The following is a 17,915-nucleotide window of genomic DNA, read 5'->3' as shown; positions in this document are numbered from 1 at the left end:
TCTCTGTACCTATATCCTTTCATGGGTATTTTGTTCCCTATTCTAAGGAGGAATGAAGTATCCACACAATCTTCCTTCTTCTTGGTTTTCTTGTGTTTTGCAAATTGTATCTTGGGGATTCTAAGTTTCTGGGCTAATATCCACTTATCAGTGAGTGCATATCTAGTGACTTCTTTTGTGATTGGGTTACCTCACTAAGGATGATATCCTCCAGATACATCCATTTGCCCAAGAGATCTTGCTGAAGGGACCCTGATATAGCTGTATTTTATTATGCCAGTGCTTGGCAAATACAGAAGTGGATGCTCACAGTCATCTATACGATGGAACATAGGACCCCCCAATGGAGAAGCTGGAGAAAGTACCCAAGGAGCTGAAGAGGTATGCAATCCTGTATGTGGAACAACAATATGAACTAACCAGTACCCCCAGAGCTCGTGTCTCTAGCTGCATATGTAGCAGAAGATGGCCTAGACAGCCATCATTGGGAAGAGAGGCCCCTTGGTATTGCATACTTTATATGCCCCATACAGGGGAATGCCAGGGCCAAGAAGTGCGAGTAGCTGGGTAGGGGAGCAGGGCAGGGGAAAGGGTATAGGGAATTTTCGGGATAGCATTTGAAATGTAAATAAAAAATATCTAATAAAATTTAAAAAAAAATACAAAGCAATCATCCGTCTCTAGTTGGTCATCACTCATTTTAAGTCCAAGGTGACTCTGAAGAAATCTCTATGGCATAAAGGGACATTCTTATCCACATGAGATTACTGTTTATACCTTAAGATCAGTCTCCATTTCTATCCTGGGGTGAGTGGTTCCATTTAATGGGGGAATCTCATCTTGAGTGACCCGCTATAACACGGTGAATTGGAACCTAAGGTTTATAACAGAGGTCTGGAACCCGGCATTATAAAAGCCATCAGTAAAATACCTTTCTCACTTTACCTTTGTGCTTTCTGCCTTAAATAGAGATGAGATAAGTGAGGTATGCCTCGAATGATAAGTATACATACCGACATGCACAATTAAGCAAGAATCTGACCCATGTTAAGACCAAGGGGGCAGGCAAGATGAGGGCAGAAATGTTAACTATTAGGTATTTCAAACCCAGTGTTTTTGTTGCTTGTTTAGTTAGTTGGTTTTTGTCTTTGATTTAGTAATAGAAATATATTCTTTGATAATTTTATGAATGTATATATTGAATTCTGATTCTTCCCACTGAAGAAGTCCTTTCTTATCTTCCTCCCACCATATGTTTTGTTTGAGACAAGCGTTCATAGTCACGCCTGGGCTGGTGTTGACTCACGGTGTTCTCAGCCTCTCCTCCTGGCTCCAGGTGCTGGGACTCCTGGTGAGTGACGCCATGTCCAACAGATCCAGTGTTCTGGAGTGAAAGCAGTTCCTAAATCGGTGTCTGTCAGAGATTTTCCACTTGTCTCTAGTTACCCTTTCCTGCAGGATTGTAATTCCCTCATCTTTAGACAACAAAATTGAAATTTGGAACCCTGTGTTCCTACAACAGATTGCTTGAAACTAGACTTGAAACTAGAACTTACTGCTGTCTCCAACGTTCTTCTGAGTTTCCCTTTACATGGGTGAGATCTTAGTCCAGAATCCTGACTTTTTAAAAGGCCTAGAAAAGGCATCCCCATGTCTCCTCAGAGGACGGGAAGCAGCTGCAGAGGAAGAAGGCAAGAACGTGTTTAAAGTCTATCATCCCGTCGCCTCAAAGTTCCCAGACGGGCCACATTCCATTGCTTTCCAGCATTTATTTTACATTCCTGCATTTGACCCTCCGTTGAAATCAGTCTGTGTCCTGCTCAGTCACTCCACATTGTTCTTCAGATTTTTCCCTTTCCCCAAGGGACTCCATTTTTTTAAAACTCATTTTTCTTTTTAACCCCTTTAAAATCATTTTTGTCAAAATTTTTTTCATTTATTTACTTTATATTACACCTTTCCCTCCCTCATCTCCTCCCATATATGCTGTGGGCAGGAAAAGTGGTGGGTTGACAGTTTTGTCGGATGAGCTAGAAACCGAGGACAATAGAAACTCCCAGGAATCTAAGAGGGTAACCCTAGTAAGATACCTAGCAATGGAGGATAGGGAAACTGAAACACCCCCCTCTTATAACCAGGCAAGACTTTCCATGGAGAGATGGAACCCCAGCCCAGGACTCCATTTTATAAGCGACATTTGAATCATTATAAGTACAGACACAGGTTGACTCTGCATGTTGTGGATATAAACAATACTGTCTGTTCAGCACCATCCAAGAGGTACAGACCAATAAATAAATTATCCCTAAAACTACAAATGTATACCACCCCATCAACTTAAACAGAGCGACTGGGGCCATATGAACACACAAGCACACTAAAATCATATTAGGGAAAGCAGGTCCAAGAGCTTATCAAACACACCAAACCAAGGAAAAGATGAAGCCCACCTCGCTTGGAAGCCATAAGGAAGAGGACACCCAGCATTGTGATGGAGAAAGACTGCTGCTCTGTCACCTGACCATCCAGTGTGTATATCAAGGGACTCAATGGCAAAAACACTCAGGACAGTCAGCCTTACTGAAGCTCTGCTTCATCTGCACTGCCGATTCTGGGTCCTCAAATGACTGTGTGTCAATCCCTTCATCTGTCTGGACCTGATTATGCACTTAAATTTATGCCCTCCACAGTCTCCCACCTCATATCTGTTTCTGCTGCTACTCTATGGATGTTAGAGCTTTGCTCAAATCTACGATCCTTGACATCTCCAATGACTCTCCAGTAGGACTAGTTATCTAATCTCCCAGAGACTCTTGGCATATATATCAGCCCTTCTAGTTCTGCCCCCAGTGAGGCCTTTTTGTATGTCGTGAACTCAATAAATATGTCTGTCTCCATGTCTGACACAGTGTGCTCCTGACACCCTCCCAGCCTCGGGTTCCTAGTCCAGTCACTTTTCTCCTGAAGTTGCATTTTTCTCTTCTCTGGTTAATCAGAACTACCGTTAAGCTACTCATTCTAAAGGTCCATTTCCCATGGCACATCCATGTCACAGAAACTCTTAGTCTTAATCCTTTCTTTCTTCAAATTCTCAAGTTCTTTGTTGGTTACCACAGGATGTTGCAGGATATAGGCCAGGCATGTTTCAGACATGTTCCACAGCCCTATTCTTCTGATGCTTACTAATGACAGCCTGGAAAACACTCTCTACGAGGTTCAGGATCTTCTATTACAAGGTAGAGAGCAGAGTCTCTATTTCATTAATACCTACCTTGCAGAGCTGTTAAAAGTCGCTGTATCATTCTTCAGTCAGTGGTAACATATAAACAGACAATGATGTATTATTTCAAATTATTAAAAAAAATGCTCATGGGCCTATGACTTTTTAATTTATTCTTTGATGATCTTGTGACCATGAGCAATCCAGTCTATTCTAGTAATGACAAAGCTAGAGTCCACTTTAATAAAGAAAACAATATCCAGTCCCATAGGAAGTACCATTATTTTCCTTACTGTCTATATGGAAGACCAAGGTCAAATGAGGTAGGGTCATGGCTGGCTTGTTGAATAGTCTCGCTCTGCTTCTTTCTGTACTGCAGACACCTGAGTTCAGGTCTCCCCAGTGTCTTGCCTCTCTGATAATTGTGTCTGTTCTCTAGAGCCGCAGGCACACTCTGACCCTTTAGTGTGTTGATTGTGTTGGTTTGGAAGCTTCTCTCTTGAAGACCAAGGCCGTGCATCTGCTCTTGCCCAAGCATTCTCTGGTTGCCTCCATTCTAAGCGTCTGGCAATCTTCCATGGCTTCATGTATCATAGCTCCCTTTTGGAAAAGATCCACTCTTAAGATCATGCCAGATAAACTGATTTATGGCAGAGCATGGAGTTTTAGGTTCATATTTTGCCTCCAGGAGCCAATGTAAGAAATAGAAATCCCATTTAAGCGCTTTTCTTTCTATCGTTTGACTCTGGGTTTCTCAGACTGAACTGGATCTGGCATTTCCTATCTGGCAGTGGTTCTCAAACTTCCTAATGCTTCCTAACCTCTTAACATACCTCCTCATGTTGTGGTGATCTTCCACCATAGTTTTTTGGTTACTACTTCATTGCTGTAATTTTGCTAATGTTATGGATGTAACATATCATTATATAAATGTCTAATGTGCAAGATATCTGATATGTGATCCCCGTGAAGGGGGTCACAACCTACAGGTTAAGAACCTCTGCTTTAATATTTAATACACAGAAATAAAAAAAACTCATCATGGTACCCATTGGCTTGAGCTGGGGGTACAGCAAGGTGAGGAGATGCCAGATAAGTCGTATCCAAATCCCATGCAAAGAAGTCTCTCTACTCAGCAGCATCATCCTATTCCTCAAGCCGGGGCCCATGGGCATGCGAGCAGAAGCATTCTCTTGTCTCTTAGCAAGTCACACATGGCTAGTACCGTATCTCAGTTATCTTCTGAAACATTGTGTCAGAGAACTAAGTTTTCCTTAGGCATTGATACATTGTTCTTTAGCTCACGAATTCATTTTTAAAACCTTGCAACAGATAATGGGCCCCAGGAGCATCTAAAGGATGACCATATGTCATCATGGACCAAGGAACCAACCTTCCTTCCTTCCTTCCTTCCTTCCTTCCTTCCTTCCTTCCTTCCTTCCTTCCTTCCTTCCTTTCTTTCTTTNTTTTTTTTTTTTTTGCTGGGACCAAACACTTCCTTAACTTTTTCTCACAACCAAGTTCCCTGTCTTTTCTCTCCCAGGATTCTTCATTTTTCTATGAACACAAAAATTAAGACAACCAGACAGCTTTGAACGCCTACAACTTCACAGAAACTAGTTTGATTCCAGTTATACACACATACATGGATGTATGTTGCTCCCTACTTGGGTCACAGGAAGTTCTTTTCACCATGGGTGCTGATTAATGCAGTCTTCATAGCTACTCAATGTGCTGAGTGTACGTAACCATGAGGACTGGGCTGCAGATGAGTATCCACAGCAACCTTGCTCATCTAAGGTCAAGAGAACATTGTAGAAGAGGAGTCAGAAAGAATGGAAGGGCTGGCAGCTGAAGAATGGGTAGAGCCATGAAATTCTGTCTTCTGGAAATGGCTTGGCTCTGATGCACAGCATAGCAGCTTTGGCCCCTGTCATAGGGCCTAACGAATCCAGTCAGAAATCCAGCTTTGGCAGGGAGGGCCTCCTAAGACTTCCTTTGGGGAAGTGGCTATTGTTAGTTGATGTATGCAGAGGGAGGGTCACTGTCCTTTGAGGACATGGCCCCTAGTTAAGTTATCCATACCCCTAGTAGAAGGTCCCACTGTACATGTGGACAGCACCAGTTATACTCAGGGGAAATTATTACCTTCAGCAATGCCACTCTTCTTCTTGTTCTTTGCTTAGAATTTCTAACTTCCCCATGGCTAGCCATAAGCAGTTGCTTTAGATCACCTACATTTTGTCTGTTCATTTTATTTGAGACAGGGTCTTACTAGGCAATCCAGACTGACTTTGAACTTGCCCTTGTTTTACCTCAGGCCCATATACCCTAGGTCTGTGATCTTAGACAAGTATTTAACTTAAATTATGGAGATCACAGTTTTTTTCTTCCATCTCCTTGAAGATTACCTAGACAAAGGTGGTCTACCTACCTGAGACCATTCTTCAGAGTCCATGCTTTGAGAAAGCAGTTTACATGAATGAGATAATGGAATCCCACCAGGGAAGCCTCAGCTGCATCATGCCCAGTTTCCCAGAAGCTCTGTGGTAAAGAGATGGCCACTCTCAGGGGATGGGGCATTAGCATCTCATATATCCTTCAAAAGATGAGACCAGAATTGAATCCCATGGAGCTCAGAAACCCAGTTGTCCCTGTGGCTAAAGAATCACAACATCTTAAGTCTGAAGTAAGGAGGTGTCAGCCAAGGCTCTTGTCTCCCTACTGAAATAAAGAAAATATTAAGGAATTAAGCACAAAATGATATAAAAACCATTATCTTCCATGGGCCATTAGGGATAAAAGCCTGACTGACATTCCCTTGGTTTCACCATAAAAATGAGGACAAATAAAATTCCATAGAGATTCCACCTTTACTCATCACGAGGTCCTACGTGAACTACTAGAATAAAATAGTATATTTTTCTGCAAGAAAATAACTTAAGACCCCAAAGAAATGACTGCCTATGGAGACCCAGAAGAAATCCACCTGTACAGAGCTCACACGGAGATGCTCGCCCTCAGTCACGATCCCCATACATGTCCTTCTGTAGCTCGGGAGCACAAACACGGAAGGCTCATTCATTTATAGGTTTACATAAACAAGGCTGACAGAGAAAAAGACGGGCTGCTGATAGTTTTCCACTTCATCTTGTGGACACTTCACTCTGGAAATTATCACCCAGGCCCAGGTCTTTGGGATTGCCATAACAAAACTGTTTTACAAGGAATGCAGATCAGCTGGTACCGTGTGAGTTCCTTTAGACACTTCAGATGCACACCGCACTAGAAAAGGAATACTTCACCAAGAGCCTCCGACAATCCCAAATATGTAGCCGCTTGCAGCAGTTTCTACCCTCCACATGCCAAATGTAGAGGGAGGGAGTTCAGACCTACTTAGACTGCAATGCACCTCCTCCAGTGAAGTACAGTGGTGATCAGAAATCACACGGCATAACTGTCCATCACCATTCAACTCGGGTTCTGCCAAAATATAGCACATCTTAGCCACATTTGATAACATATTTACTTCCTACTTTATTTCCCAAATCCACGAACTAGTCTTCATTACAGATACGACCCTGCCATTTTCCTGTAAGAAGCTGTAGTGTTTCAAGCATTCTACATATTTTAAGACAATATAATCATCATGTTCACTTTAAAAAAAAAAAAAAGTGTGATAGGGAGTTCTAAGGCATGGGCTTAATTTTGAACCGTGGGGGATCCAGCGGCTTTGTCGTATTACGTCATTTCATCTGCCTTTGGGTCACACGTAGAACTTCAAGAATCTTTAGATTTCTCCTGTCTTGTTCGATAAGCAACACCATGAGACAAAAGCAGGGTCCCCAAAGCAGGCCCCCTCTTCTGGTTTCCTTTCATGATGCTGTGCGGGTCCTGGAGACTCTATTCTTTCACAGCAAGACCGTGGGTGGGCAGGGCTTTAAATGTCCTTATAGAAACTTTGCTGTTTGAAATGTTTTATGAGCCATTCCTTTTAGTCCTTCTGAGGTATTAACAAAAGAAGTTAATAACTCAACCTGGGATTCATCCTTTCCAGAGCTGTACTTTAAAAGTAATTCTAATGAGAAAAAAGGTATAGATGACACAGTTTTAAAGAAGATGCTTTCAGGTCCTATTTAGAGTAGTTTTGTTCATTTGAGTTTTTTTTTTTTAAGTTCATTTCTTGATCTTTATATTTCATTGAGAAAAAGAAAAGACAAGAAAAAGGGGAAAAGGCCCACTTTTCCTCTTTAAAAAAAAAATTGCTTCATTTGAGATTATCATTAATCCATTTTCTTCTTTCATTTTGTCTCTTCAAATGTTCCTATGTAACACTCCCTGTTCTCTTTCAAATTCATGGCTTGCCTTCCATTAATTAGTATTACATGAGTATATGCGCGCATGTATGAACACACACACACACACACACACACACACACATACACACACCTTTAAATACAACCATGTTGGTCTGTATAATGTTATTTGCATGCTTTGTTTTCAGGGGTGACCATTTGGTATCAGATAACCAATTGATGCTCTCTCCCCTGGAGAAGAAGATATCTCCTGTTCTCAGCATGTCTTAGTTGCCTGTACTTCTTGGTGCAGGCTTGAGGTCTTGTGGTCAGTCCCTGTCCACTTTGGCATGCCTGTGGTTGATGTACTTGATCAGGACAGTCATTTTGGTGAGACTTTATTGGTCTAGCTTCTGACATTATTAGGAGACACAGTCTTAGAGCAAACTCCCTGATCCTCTGGCCCTTAAAATCGTTCTGCCTCCTCTTTCAGAAATGTCCCCTAAACCTTTTAAGTGGATCTTGTTTTGTAGATGTATCAGTTAGGGTTGGGCTCCGCAACTCTGTTACTTTGATTGGTTTTGGATTTCTGCCATGGTCTCCATCTGCTGCAAAGCGAAGTTTCCTTGACAAAGGGTAAGCAATACACTTATATCAGACGATTTGGAGCAGGGGTCTTCTTTCTCAAATGAGAACGAACATCTGATGTTTGTCTTTCTGGGTTACCCCAATTAGTTTCTTTTCTAGCTGCTATGTTATCTACTTCACCCGACTTTGTACATTTCTTTGCTGCATTCATTATCACAGATGTTTATGAGGGAGGACTCCATGCTGTCACCAGAGGAGCCAGTCCTTACCTTCCTCTACCTTACAATGTCTTCCTCACTTTTCCATGAGCCTTCACTGAACCCGCCTTGAAGCCTTTCAGATTCCCACTAACTCTACATGAGGACTTTTGGTTTCCGCTAATGCCACCCCAAAGCTAATGCCACCCCAAAGCTAATGCCACCCCAAAGCTGATGCCAGTGCTTTTGGTTACAGCAGCATCTCACGTACAGGTACAAAATCCAACAAGAACATAAACTATCTCCAAGTGAGTACACTAAACAGTAACTAATGTTCATGTACCTACAATTTTGCCAATGTTTAGCAGGAACTAGTCTTATATTAATGCGATACTACCTCCCCCAAGTGGGATTGGACTTAACTGGAAGCTGGAAAGAACATTTAGTATAACTGGCTCCCAGAATCAGCAATTTGGTGCAGTCTACTGCACAGGAATATATCTAGAGCCAGAGGCCATAAGCTTCTGTTTTCCATGGCTCATTCTCCCAAGGCTCATCTTTCTCTTCCAGAACATTAGGTGAGATGCAGAGAACATGCATCCAATGAGAATAACATGAAATCACACGATATTATCTTGTCATAATTGAGACAGTAGCAGGCTCTTACCTCCACTTTTCCTGTCCCTCTGCAGCTATAGATACACAAACAGTTGCGGAGGGAAGACTTAAATTCCTTTAAAAATATATAGACTTATGTGAACTCACAAGTGTAGGTGCCTATAAAGGCAGAAGATGGCATCAGATCCCCTGGAACTAGAGTTACACTTGGTTGTGACCCATCCAGTGTGCATGGTAGAAAGTGACGCTGGGTCCTCTGGAAGGGTAGTGAGTGCTCTTAACCACTGAGCCATCTCTCCAACCCCAAACTCCAGGTCTGGATGAAAGAATAACTAAGTTTCAGAAGAGAAAATGAGTGTACTGTTGGACTCAAATGCAGAAAACACAGTTTGCTATAGAAAGAGAAAAAAGAACTGGATAAGGACATCGATTTTAGAGATATATTCCTTATTCCCGATGATCAAATTATAGAAAAAAAAATCTAAAACTCTGTATTATTTCATGTTCCTATGTGACTAAATATATGTCTAAATGCCGATATAACTATAATCTTTGTTTCTTACATATTTTTGCCAAAAACAAAACCATACTAAATTCAAGATTATAATAAATTCATGTACCTATTTCTACTCAAAGAGAAGCCAAGTTCATGTACCTCTTTCTACTCAAGGAGAACTTTATTTTCATAATAAAAGTAATCATCAAGCTGTAGGCTTTGTATGGATAAAGTTCTTTTTTGATTTTTCATTTCTAAAGTCATATATACATAAATATCATATATATTACAGCCTGCTATGTGATATTTCAAATGATGTGTATATTATTTAGTCAAGTTAAATGTAAATTTCCTATTGTTTACTTTGTTAAAATATTTAAAATTATTTTTATCATTTCTTTTTAAATATGCAGTGCATCGCCTAGTCACTCCAGTGTGTGCACTGTCTCACACTGCTATACTTGTAACTCAGGTCTCATCTGTGACCTGCTCCTTTTCCCTGAGCCTCCTGTCAGACATCTCACCTCCTCCCGCCTCTTTCCCTTTCCCAGCCTATAGTAGATACCAGTCTCAATTTCTACAGGACCAACATTTTTTTTTCTTTTTAAATTCCACATGACTTACTTATGCAAAAACTTCTGGTAGTCATTCTCACAACTCAAGATAAACAACCAGAAACTACTTAACTTTTTTGGCAATAAATATGAAATCTCAGATATGCAACTTTAAAACCCCACAGACAGGCCGTGAAGAACTTACTGTGTATAGGAGGTTTATCTAGTATTGTGCCAGGATATTTTGAAGATGCCTTAATGTTTCTTGTTTAAACAAGAAACAGGAAGTTGGCAGTTGGCACCACCTCTCAAAAGTGCTCTCTTTTTATTATAGGTAAGAGATATCATGTCAAGGTCATGAAATATAGATATCCACACTTCCTGATTCTGTCTCTTAAACAAGTCACAGTTAAATGTCACTCCGTTACTAATCTCTTGGCTGGAACTGCCCATTTCCTTCTACCAAAGATACTGCCTAGTCTAAAGTGTTTTCACAAATGACAGTCTAAAGTATTTCCAATATCTAGCAATTGAATATTTACACCATTCCAGATTTGATGCCTTTCAGAATTACATCAAGTTGAAAGTAAGTCAGCTACCACACATTAGAATCTAACGTTCTGAACATTTCACAAAGCAATTACAGTTTAGTTTGAATATATTTTGTTTGCGATATATATATGCTATAATAGTAAATCAATGCATTTAATTTAGAGTTCAGAGTAAGCTTTATATAAAATGGGGTTGGAGAGATGGCTTGGTTGGGAAAGCATTTGCTGCCAGGCATGGAGACCTACGTTTGATTCTCAACATCAATGTGGAGCCCTATGCATACAATCCTGGAGCTGGGGAGACAGGTATGTCCCTAGAATTCAGTAGCCAGCCAGGTTAGCTGAGACTGCAAGCTCCAGCTTCAGTGAGAAATATGGCCCCCAAAACAAGGTGGGCAATGACATAAGGAGACACTCAGTGACACACCTGTGGTCTCTAATGCACACACACATATGGACATACACACACACACACATATGCACACCACAAACAATAATTGTCTTAATTTGTTTCATTTGCAAGGACTATCTTCTTTAGAGGCTGAGCCTTACACTGTAGACCTGGCTAGCCTGGAACTTAACTATGTATTCCTTTACAGGTTCACCTTGAACTTGTGACACACTTCCTGCCTTAGCTTATCATGTGCTGAAATAACAGGCATGAGCCACCTCACTTAAATGAGGCTTTGAAAGTTTTCTCTAGTTTATATTTCATAAAAATATTTTTCTAAATATAAAATAATAAAGCCAGGTAGTGATGGCACATCACTTTAGTCCTAGCATTCAGGAGACAGAGGCAGAGAATCTCTAAGTTCGAGGCCAGCCTGGTTACAGAGAGAGTTCCAGGACAGCCAGGGATATACAGAGAGACCCTGTCTTAAAACAAAACAAAACAAAACAAAGCAAAAAAAACTATAAAACAAGTATCAGTGATACACTGATGTCTATCCTCTTCCAGCCGCAGTGGGCACCCTCAGCCTTGTGCCACAGCCTTACAGGTACAGACTCACACACAGAGATAACATTTTTAAAAATTAAAGAAATTTTATTATTGGTTCTTTTGATTCCTTTTTTTTAATCGAACAAGGAAGGATGGTTAAATAAGTATAACTGTGATGAGATTTTAGATGAGAAAATAATAAAAATATGAATGCTAAATATTCATCATTTGAATACTTTTCTGTTCTTAAATAAGGCAGGAAGCAAAGAACTCATGCCTGACACTGCATCCATTCTAAGGTTCAGCCCAGGAGGATCTGACTCCATTGATTTGAATGCGGATGTACAGCAGAGAACAGTAGAGGTACCTGCATGGATGGTTCATACCCATGGCTAACACATCCAAGGAGACGGAGCCAAGAGCAGAAGCGAGCAGGATTTCCCCAAGGATTTATAAAAGCAAGCTGGACAGTGAACAGCGCAGCTTTGCCACCAAGGTAGGCACTGATAGCAAGGGAAGGGCTGTCTTCCTCACGTCATGCCAGAATGTTATCTGCTGAGAAGCCGGTGGGGAAACAGGTTTGCCTTCATGTGGGAAAATGCAATGTTCCTCATTATTAATGCCATCTCAATTTGTCCTCACATGCGAGCTCTGAATAAATATTACTTCCATTTGAATGCCTATGTTTTATATATATTAATAAGTAATAATGGTATAATCTCTGGCCAAATATAAATCTAGATTTTGCAACTGAGGTTTAAATAATGACCCTAATTATTCTAACTGTGCCCACACATGCTGTTATATGCATGTGAGTCTAACTTAGAATCTGCTTTATAATACTTAAAGGTGTTTTTGTCTTTTTAAAAAATAATTATCTTTGGGCTGTAGAGATAATAGGAAGACTCATGAATCATGAATTCATGGACTTACTAAGCAATTACCTCACGAACAGTGTTTAGTGTGGATGGCCTTGTTTTTAATCACTTAATCGCTTCCTAAAAAGGAATGGTACAGCATGTACTTCAATCTGAGGAGCTGCCTGTTGTTGGTATATCAGTCAGTGAACAAACCTTCAAAAATAATCTCAGGCTTTCTTCTGTGCCTTCTTTGGGAAGTCTCTTGGCACAGCATCCTTGAGCTGTGAACAATGTGCATCTTTGAGAACATCACTCTCATCAGGCACATGGGAATTTAAAATCGCTTTCGGTGTTCTGGATAACATTTACTAATGTTCCTTATAACCTCATATGCTCTAGGTCTCCATTTTTAATTTAACAACTGTACCCAAAACAAAAGATGTGGGTGGACTTTTCTGACCGCAGTAGATGACACTCAAATTCTGACCGCAGAAACGGACACTGCTAAGCATACCTTACATTAAAAAAATGCATGCTTTTATCGGCCCCCTTCACTACTCAGTCTATATAGCATGGTGGCTTGAACATGGTAACTTCCCGATAAATCCAGGAGAGAGAAGGAATACCAGTGATGAGATTCCCTTTATCTATATGCTAAGTGATTGGTCTGTTGGCTCAGCCTAGTATGCCAGTTGTTAGACCAATGGTCTTGATATCAAACTTGAAATTCTTATTCTGTTAGAAATAACCAAAAATTGGCTTAAAACCTGAATAGTTAAGATTGTCAATGCTTGCATTAGTTCCTATTCATTTGGAATATCTGTCTTATATGTTTAACATCACCATCATAATCAACTTGCTAAACTGTTGAATAATTTGACTACCAATATTTTTCTTCAATTTTTTTATTCACTTACCAATCACAGCCCCCCTCCTTCTCCTTGCAACCTTACCCCTACAAATCCCTCCCCCCACCAATGTCTCCTCCCCTCCTCCTCCCTTGGGTACCACCCTACCTTGGGACATCCAGTCCCAGCAGGGCTAGGCACATCCTTTCCCACTGAGGGCCAACAAGGCAGTTCAGGTAGTGGGAAGGGGATCCAATGGCAGGGAAGAGACTGAGACAGAGAGAGACAGAGGCAGAGACTGAGACAGAGAGACAGAGACAAAGACAGAGACAGCCTCTGTTCCACTTGTCAGGGGAACCACATGAACACCAAGCTGCACATTTGCTACAAATGTGTAAGAGGTCTAGGTCCAGCTCCTGCCTGCTCCCTGATTGGTGGTCCAGTACTTGTGAGCCCCCCGTGGTCCCAGGTTAGTTGACTCAGGGTCCTTGACCCCTCTAGCTTGTTCAATTCTATCCCCCTCACTTTCACAAAACTCCTTGAGCTCCATCTGACATTTTGCTGTATGTCTCTGCATCTGCCTCCATCCACTGCAAGATGAAGCCGCTCAGGAGACAGTTATGCTAGGTTCCTGTCTGCAAGCATAGCAGAGTATCATTAATAATATCATGGGTTGGCTTTCTCCCATGGAATGGGTCTCAAGTTGAGCCAGCCAATGTTTGGCTCTTCACTCATTCTCTGCTTCATCTTTTTCCCTGCACATCTTGTAGGTAAGACAAAATTTAGGTTGAAGATTTTGTGGGTGGATTGATGCCCCATCCCTCCTCTAGAAGTCCTGCCTAGCTATAGGAGGTGGCCACTTCAGCCTCTATATCCCCCTGTGGAGGGAATCTCAGCTAGGGTCCCACCCATAGACTTTGCATATCCTCCCCCAGCCCAGGCCTCCAACTGGTCCCAGAGATGCTCTCCACCTATTTCCATTCTTACTCCGGCCCCTCCCATCTCCCCCACCCCATTTTACCTCAAGACCCAGCTATACCACTCCTGGGCATATACCCAAACAATGTCCCTTAGGGACACTGGACCCCAGCCAGAAACTGGAAACAACCTAGATTTTCCTCAACTGAAGAATGGATAAAGAAAATATGATACATCTGCTGGATGGAATACTATTTAACTATTAAAAACAAAGATATCATCCATTTTGCAGGCAAATGGATGGAACTTGAGACTATCATCCTGAGTGAGGTAACTCAAAGTCAGAAAGACAGGTATGGTATGTACTCACTTATATGTGGACATTAGCCATAAAGTGCAGAATAACCATGAAGAGTAATTCACAGACCCAAAGAAACTGGGTTAAAAAGGAGGTCCCAAGGGAGGATGTGTGAATCTTACCCAGAAAGGGAAACAAAATAGTCATCAGAGGTAGATGGAGAGGTGGGGTTGGGTGAAGAGAGGGTCTGGAGGGGGAGAACAGAGATAACAACCGTATTTTAATATCTGTTCTTTTTCATTTGTCTTTTGAGGCACAGTCACTTATAAGCCCTGGCTGGCTTCAAATTCCTGACACTCCTGCATCTGCTTGTCTAATAACAAGATTACAGGCATGCATGTGATACCTGGCTTCTTATCTGTTCTTCACAGTTTAACTGTACACTTTTTTGTAGAAGTTCAAACTGGCCTAACATGGGATCATAGCCCTGGATCTTTCTGAGCCCCAGAGTGATATACTGCTGTATCCTCTTGGTGGTGGAGACCGACTTTCCTAAAGCCCTGCCAAAGCCTCTCCAGGGAGGGAAAGCCCAACAAGCCTTTCAGACGTCACTGGTCAGTCCTCAAATGTAATCCAAATTCTTCATGTTACAGCTCAAAAAAACAATTGAACATTTTAGGCAAAATAAATACTTTATTGTTTTAATGGGAGTTTTGTTTTGTTTTGTTTTGTTTTAGAGAGCAACCTTTGTGTGATAGTTCAAATATTTATAAACTTTTTAGATACTCTTTCAAAGAATGCTAACCATTCCATTATTCCAAGCACTTCTGACTAAAAATTTTCACACAAAGTAACACAATAGGAGTTGAAAATTACAAATACTAAAAGACTAGTTTCTAATAACATTTGGTTGTTACTTTATACATTTATTTGACATATGTAATACCAGATAGGAAACCGTTTCTTTTTTTCTTTTAGAAAAACCATGAGTTTTCAATGGTTAAAACTGAATTAAAATCATTTAAGCATGAAAAAACAAATCTAAATCTCATTTGGAAAAACAAAAACCAGCTTATTCATGTCTATTCTATCCATTCAAGTCACAGGCCCCATTATCTTGACAATACTACCTAGTCTAAAAGACAGAAGAAACACCTTAAAGTAAGACATGTGGACAACGCAGAAAGTACATAGTGCTTATCACAAGGCACATAGCTATAATGAAATTATAGCGCAGAGAGTACATAGTGTCTACCATAAGGCTCATAGCTATAATAAAATTACAATTGTTGGAGTAAAGCAACAAGGCTTACAGTGTAAGAACATGAAGTAGCTGTAGGTAACCTCATGAGATCTACCCTACTGCTTCTCAGTAGCCTCCTCAAGAATTAAGAGCAATTTTTACAACAGAACCATTAGTCTCCTTGGAAGTGACCCCAATGAAGAGCAGTGGAGGGAAAAATCATCAGTTGCTTCAAGCTCTCAAAAGATGATCTGTTATTGCACAGTAAATACCTCATAGAGGTCAGTGTTGTAGAAGCTAGCCTGAAGAAATATGTTATTTATAAGTTGGTTATGTCTGGAATTCTTCAAGTTTTACAATTAACTCTACATAGGACATCAACTGGGAAAATATTGACATACAAATAAATACTAGGCTTTCAAATGGCCAGTCTGATAGTTCTGAAATGAGTCAGCAAAGTGCCCAAGTTTCTATGTATGTTTTTTTTAATTTTTATGCATAGAACCATAACCTGTACAGAAATGCACACTGTCCGTTGTGTACAGTAGCCCAGCTCAGTAGAAAATATCTTCCATAGGACAAACAACACCTCCACCAGCATAAATCACTGACAACGTCTGTTAGTTAATGGGATCCATCTAAATCCTAAAAGGAAGGAAAAATGAATATTAAACATTCTTCAAATACTATTTTGAAAGTTCTTTAAAATAAATGTGAAATTTATTCAAATAAGTCCATATATATGGCATAGATGTTTCTACATCTATCTATCTATCTATCTATCTATCTATCTATCTATCTATCTATCTATCATCTGTCCATCCACTTAACATATATATAAAGTTTTCTGGCTGTTATACATTTTTGAAAGTTAATAATTTTACCCTAGGTTTTGAAAAGAAATTGTATGATTTGCTAGGACATAATGTTTATAAAATATTTTCTTACTTTCCACAGCTGAAATTATATATCACATTCAGCTCTGAAAAGTATTATACACATTATTATTCCTTGGTGTGTTCACTAAACATTGCTATTAATATATATATATATATATATATATATATATATTATAAAATACAGTTATAGCTATTATTGTAGTAAGTCACATAAAACAATCTTTAATAAATTATGATTAGAAATGGATCTACAGGATATCTGTTCAAATGACAAACATAATATGGTAAGGCATTACCATTTTTTGACTAATTCTCAAATTCTTTCCCACACATTGTACATTTGAAATACAATGTAATTAATATTAAAGTAAGATTCTGGTCTACAGTCCAACTCCAGGATTTATTTACTATAATGACTTTCTATGTAGAACACACTGCAGGCAATTCTGTTTTTAAATTGAATTGTTTATACATATGGGTTGCATATGGTTTTCATACTGTAGGACAACTATGACATATATTTTAAAGATTAAGATTTAGCTAGTTATAACAACTTCACTAAGAAAACAAAGAATTATGAGTCAAGTGTCAATGTGTACTATCTCCAGCTCCATGAAGACATTAATCAACATTACCGAATATGTCCCACTCAGTGGCCGTCCTGCTTAGGAGCAGGTGCTTTACTTGAAGACACTGCTGCCAAAAGTCCACTTACAATTTCTCGTCTAATTTCCCCAACAATAGACTCTTTAATCTGTAATGGAAAAAGAAAAATATGCATTGAACAATATGACCAAGCTATTTTTTCCTGTTTTCAGATAAAATACATACCACTTAATTGTTGCAGTCAGCTAAATCACAGAAGGCCACAGTGTTCATGTGACAAGCACAAAAGAAGAACCTGGAGGGAAGCCCNCCCCCCCCCCCCGTGTCACATCAGAGTCCTGTGTAGCACAACCCAGCCAAAGGCATTATGAAAAATCACTTTACATCTTTTTTTTTTTTTTAATTATTTTGTTTTTTTGAGACTGGGGTTTCTCTGTGTAGCCCTGGCTGTTCTGGACCTTGCTCTGTAGACCAGGCTGGCCTCGAACTCACAAAGACCAGGCTGCCTCTGCCTCCTGAGTGCTGGGATTAAAGGCATGTGCCACCACTGCCTGGCTAACAGAATCACAATTCTTTGGGGAAAATATGATAGAGCTTCTCATAGGTTACTCCACACAACAGCCTGCAGGACTAAATGTGAGGTTGGCAATGCTGCTTTTTATGGAAGCCAGGAAGTCAGCAGGACTGGTGTTCTTAATGCTAAGAAAACCTGTAAGTGGCAAAGTGAGACTCAGGCAGAGATTCTCTGCCTGCTTCTACCAACTAAAAACAGAATATCTATGGA

General features: G+C 40.2%; 1 protein-coding gene across 2 annotated transcripts in view; it reads right to left on the bottom strand.

Moving 5' to 3' along the window:
- Positions 1-15,056: 15,056 nt before the first annotated feature.
- Positions 15,057-17,915, bottom strand: part of Itprid2 (ITPR interacting domain containing 2) — a 42,423-nt gene continuing 39,564 nt past the window's right edge. For both annotated transcript variants that reach the window (XM_029536308.1, XM_021193197.2), the window contains 2 exons: positions 17,161-17,279; positions 15,057-16,271 (listed from right to left, as the gene is read on the bottom strand). In XM_029536308.1, the coding sequence (XP_029392168.1) occupies positions 17,175-17,279 (105 nt within the window). In that variant the 3' untranslated portion in view covers positions 15,057-16,271; positions 17,161-17,174. The remainder of the gene's footprint in view (positions 16,272-17,160; positions 17,280-17,915) is intronic.

Source organism: Mus pahari, chromosome 3, assembly GCF_900095145.1.
Source record: "Mus pahari chromosome 3, PAHARI_EIJ_v1.1, whole genome shotgun sequence".
NCBI classification, from domain to species: Eukaryota; Metazoa; Chordata; class Mammalia; order Rodentia; family Muridae; genus Mus; species Mus pahari.
The sequence above is the reverse complement of the archived record's forward strand: the minus strand, read 5'-3'. Positions and strand labels throughout refer to the sequence as shown.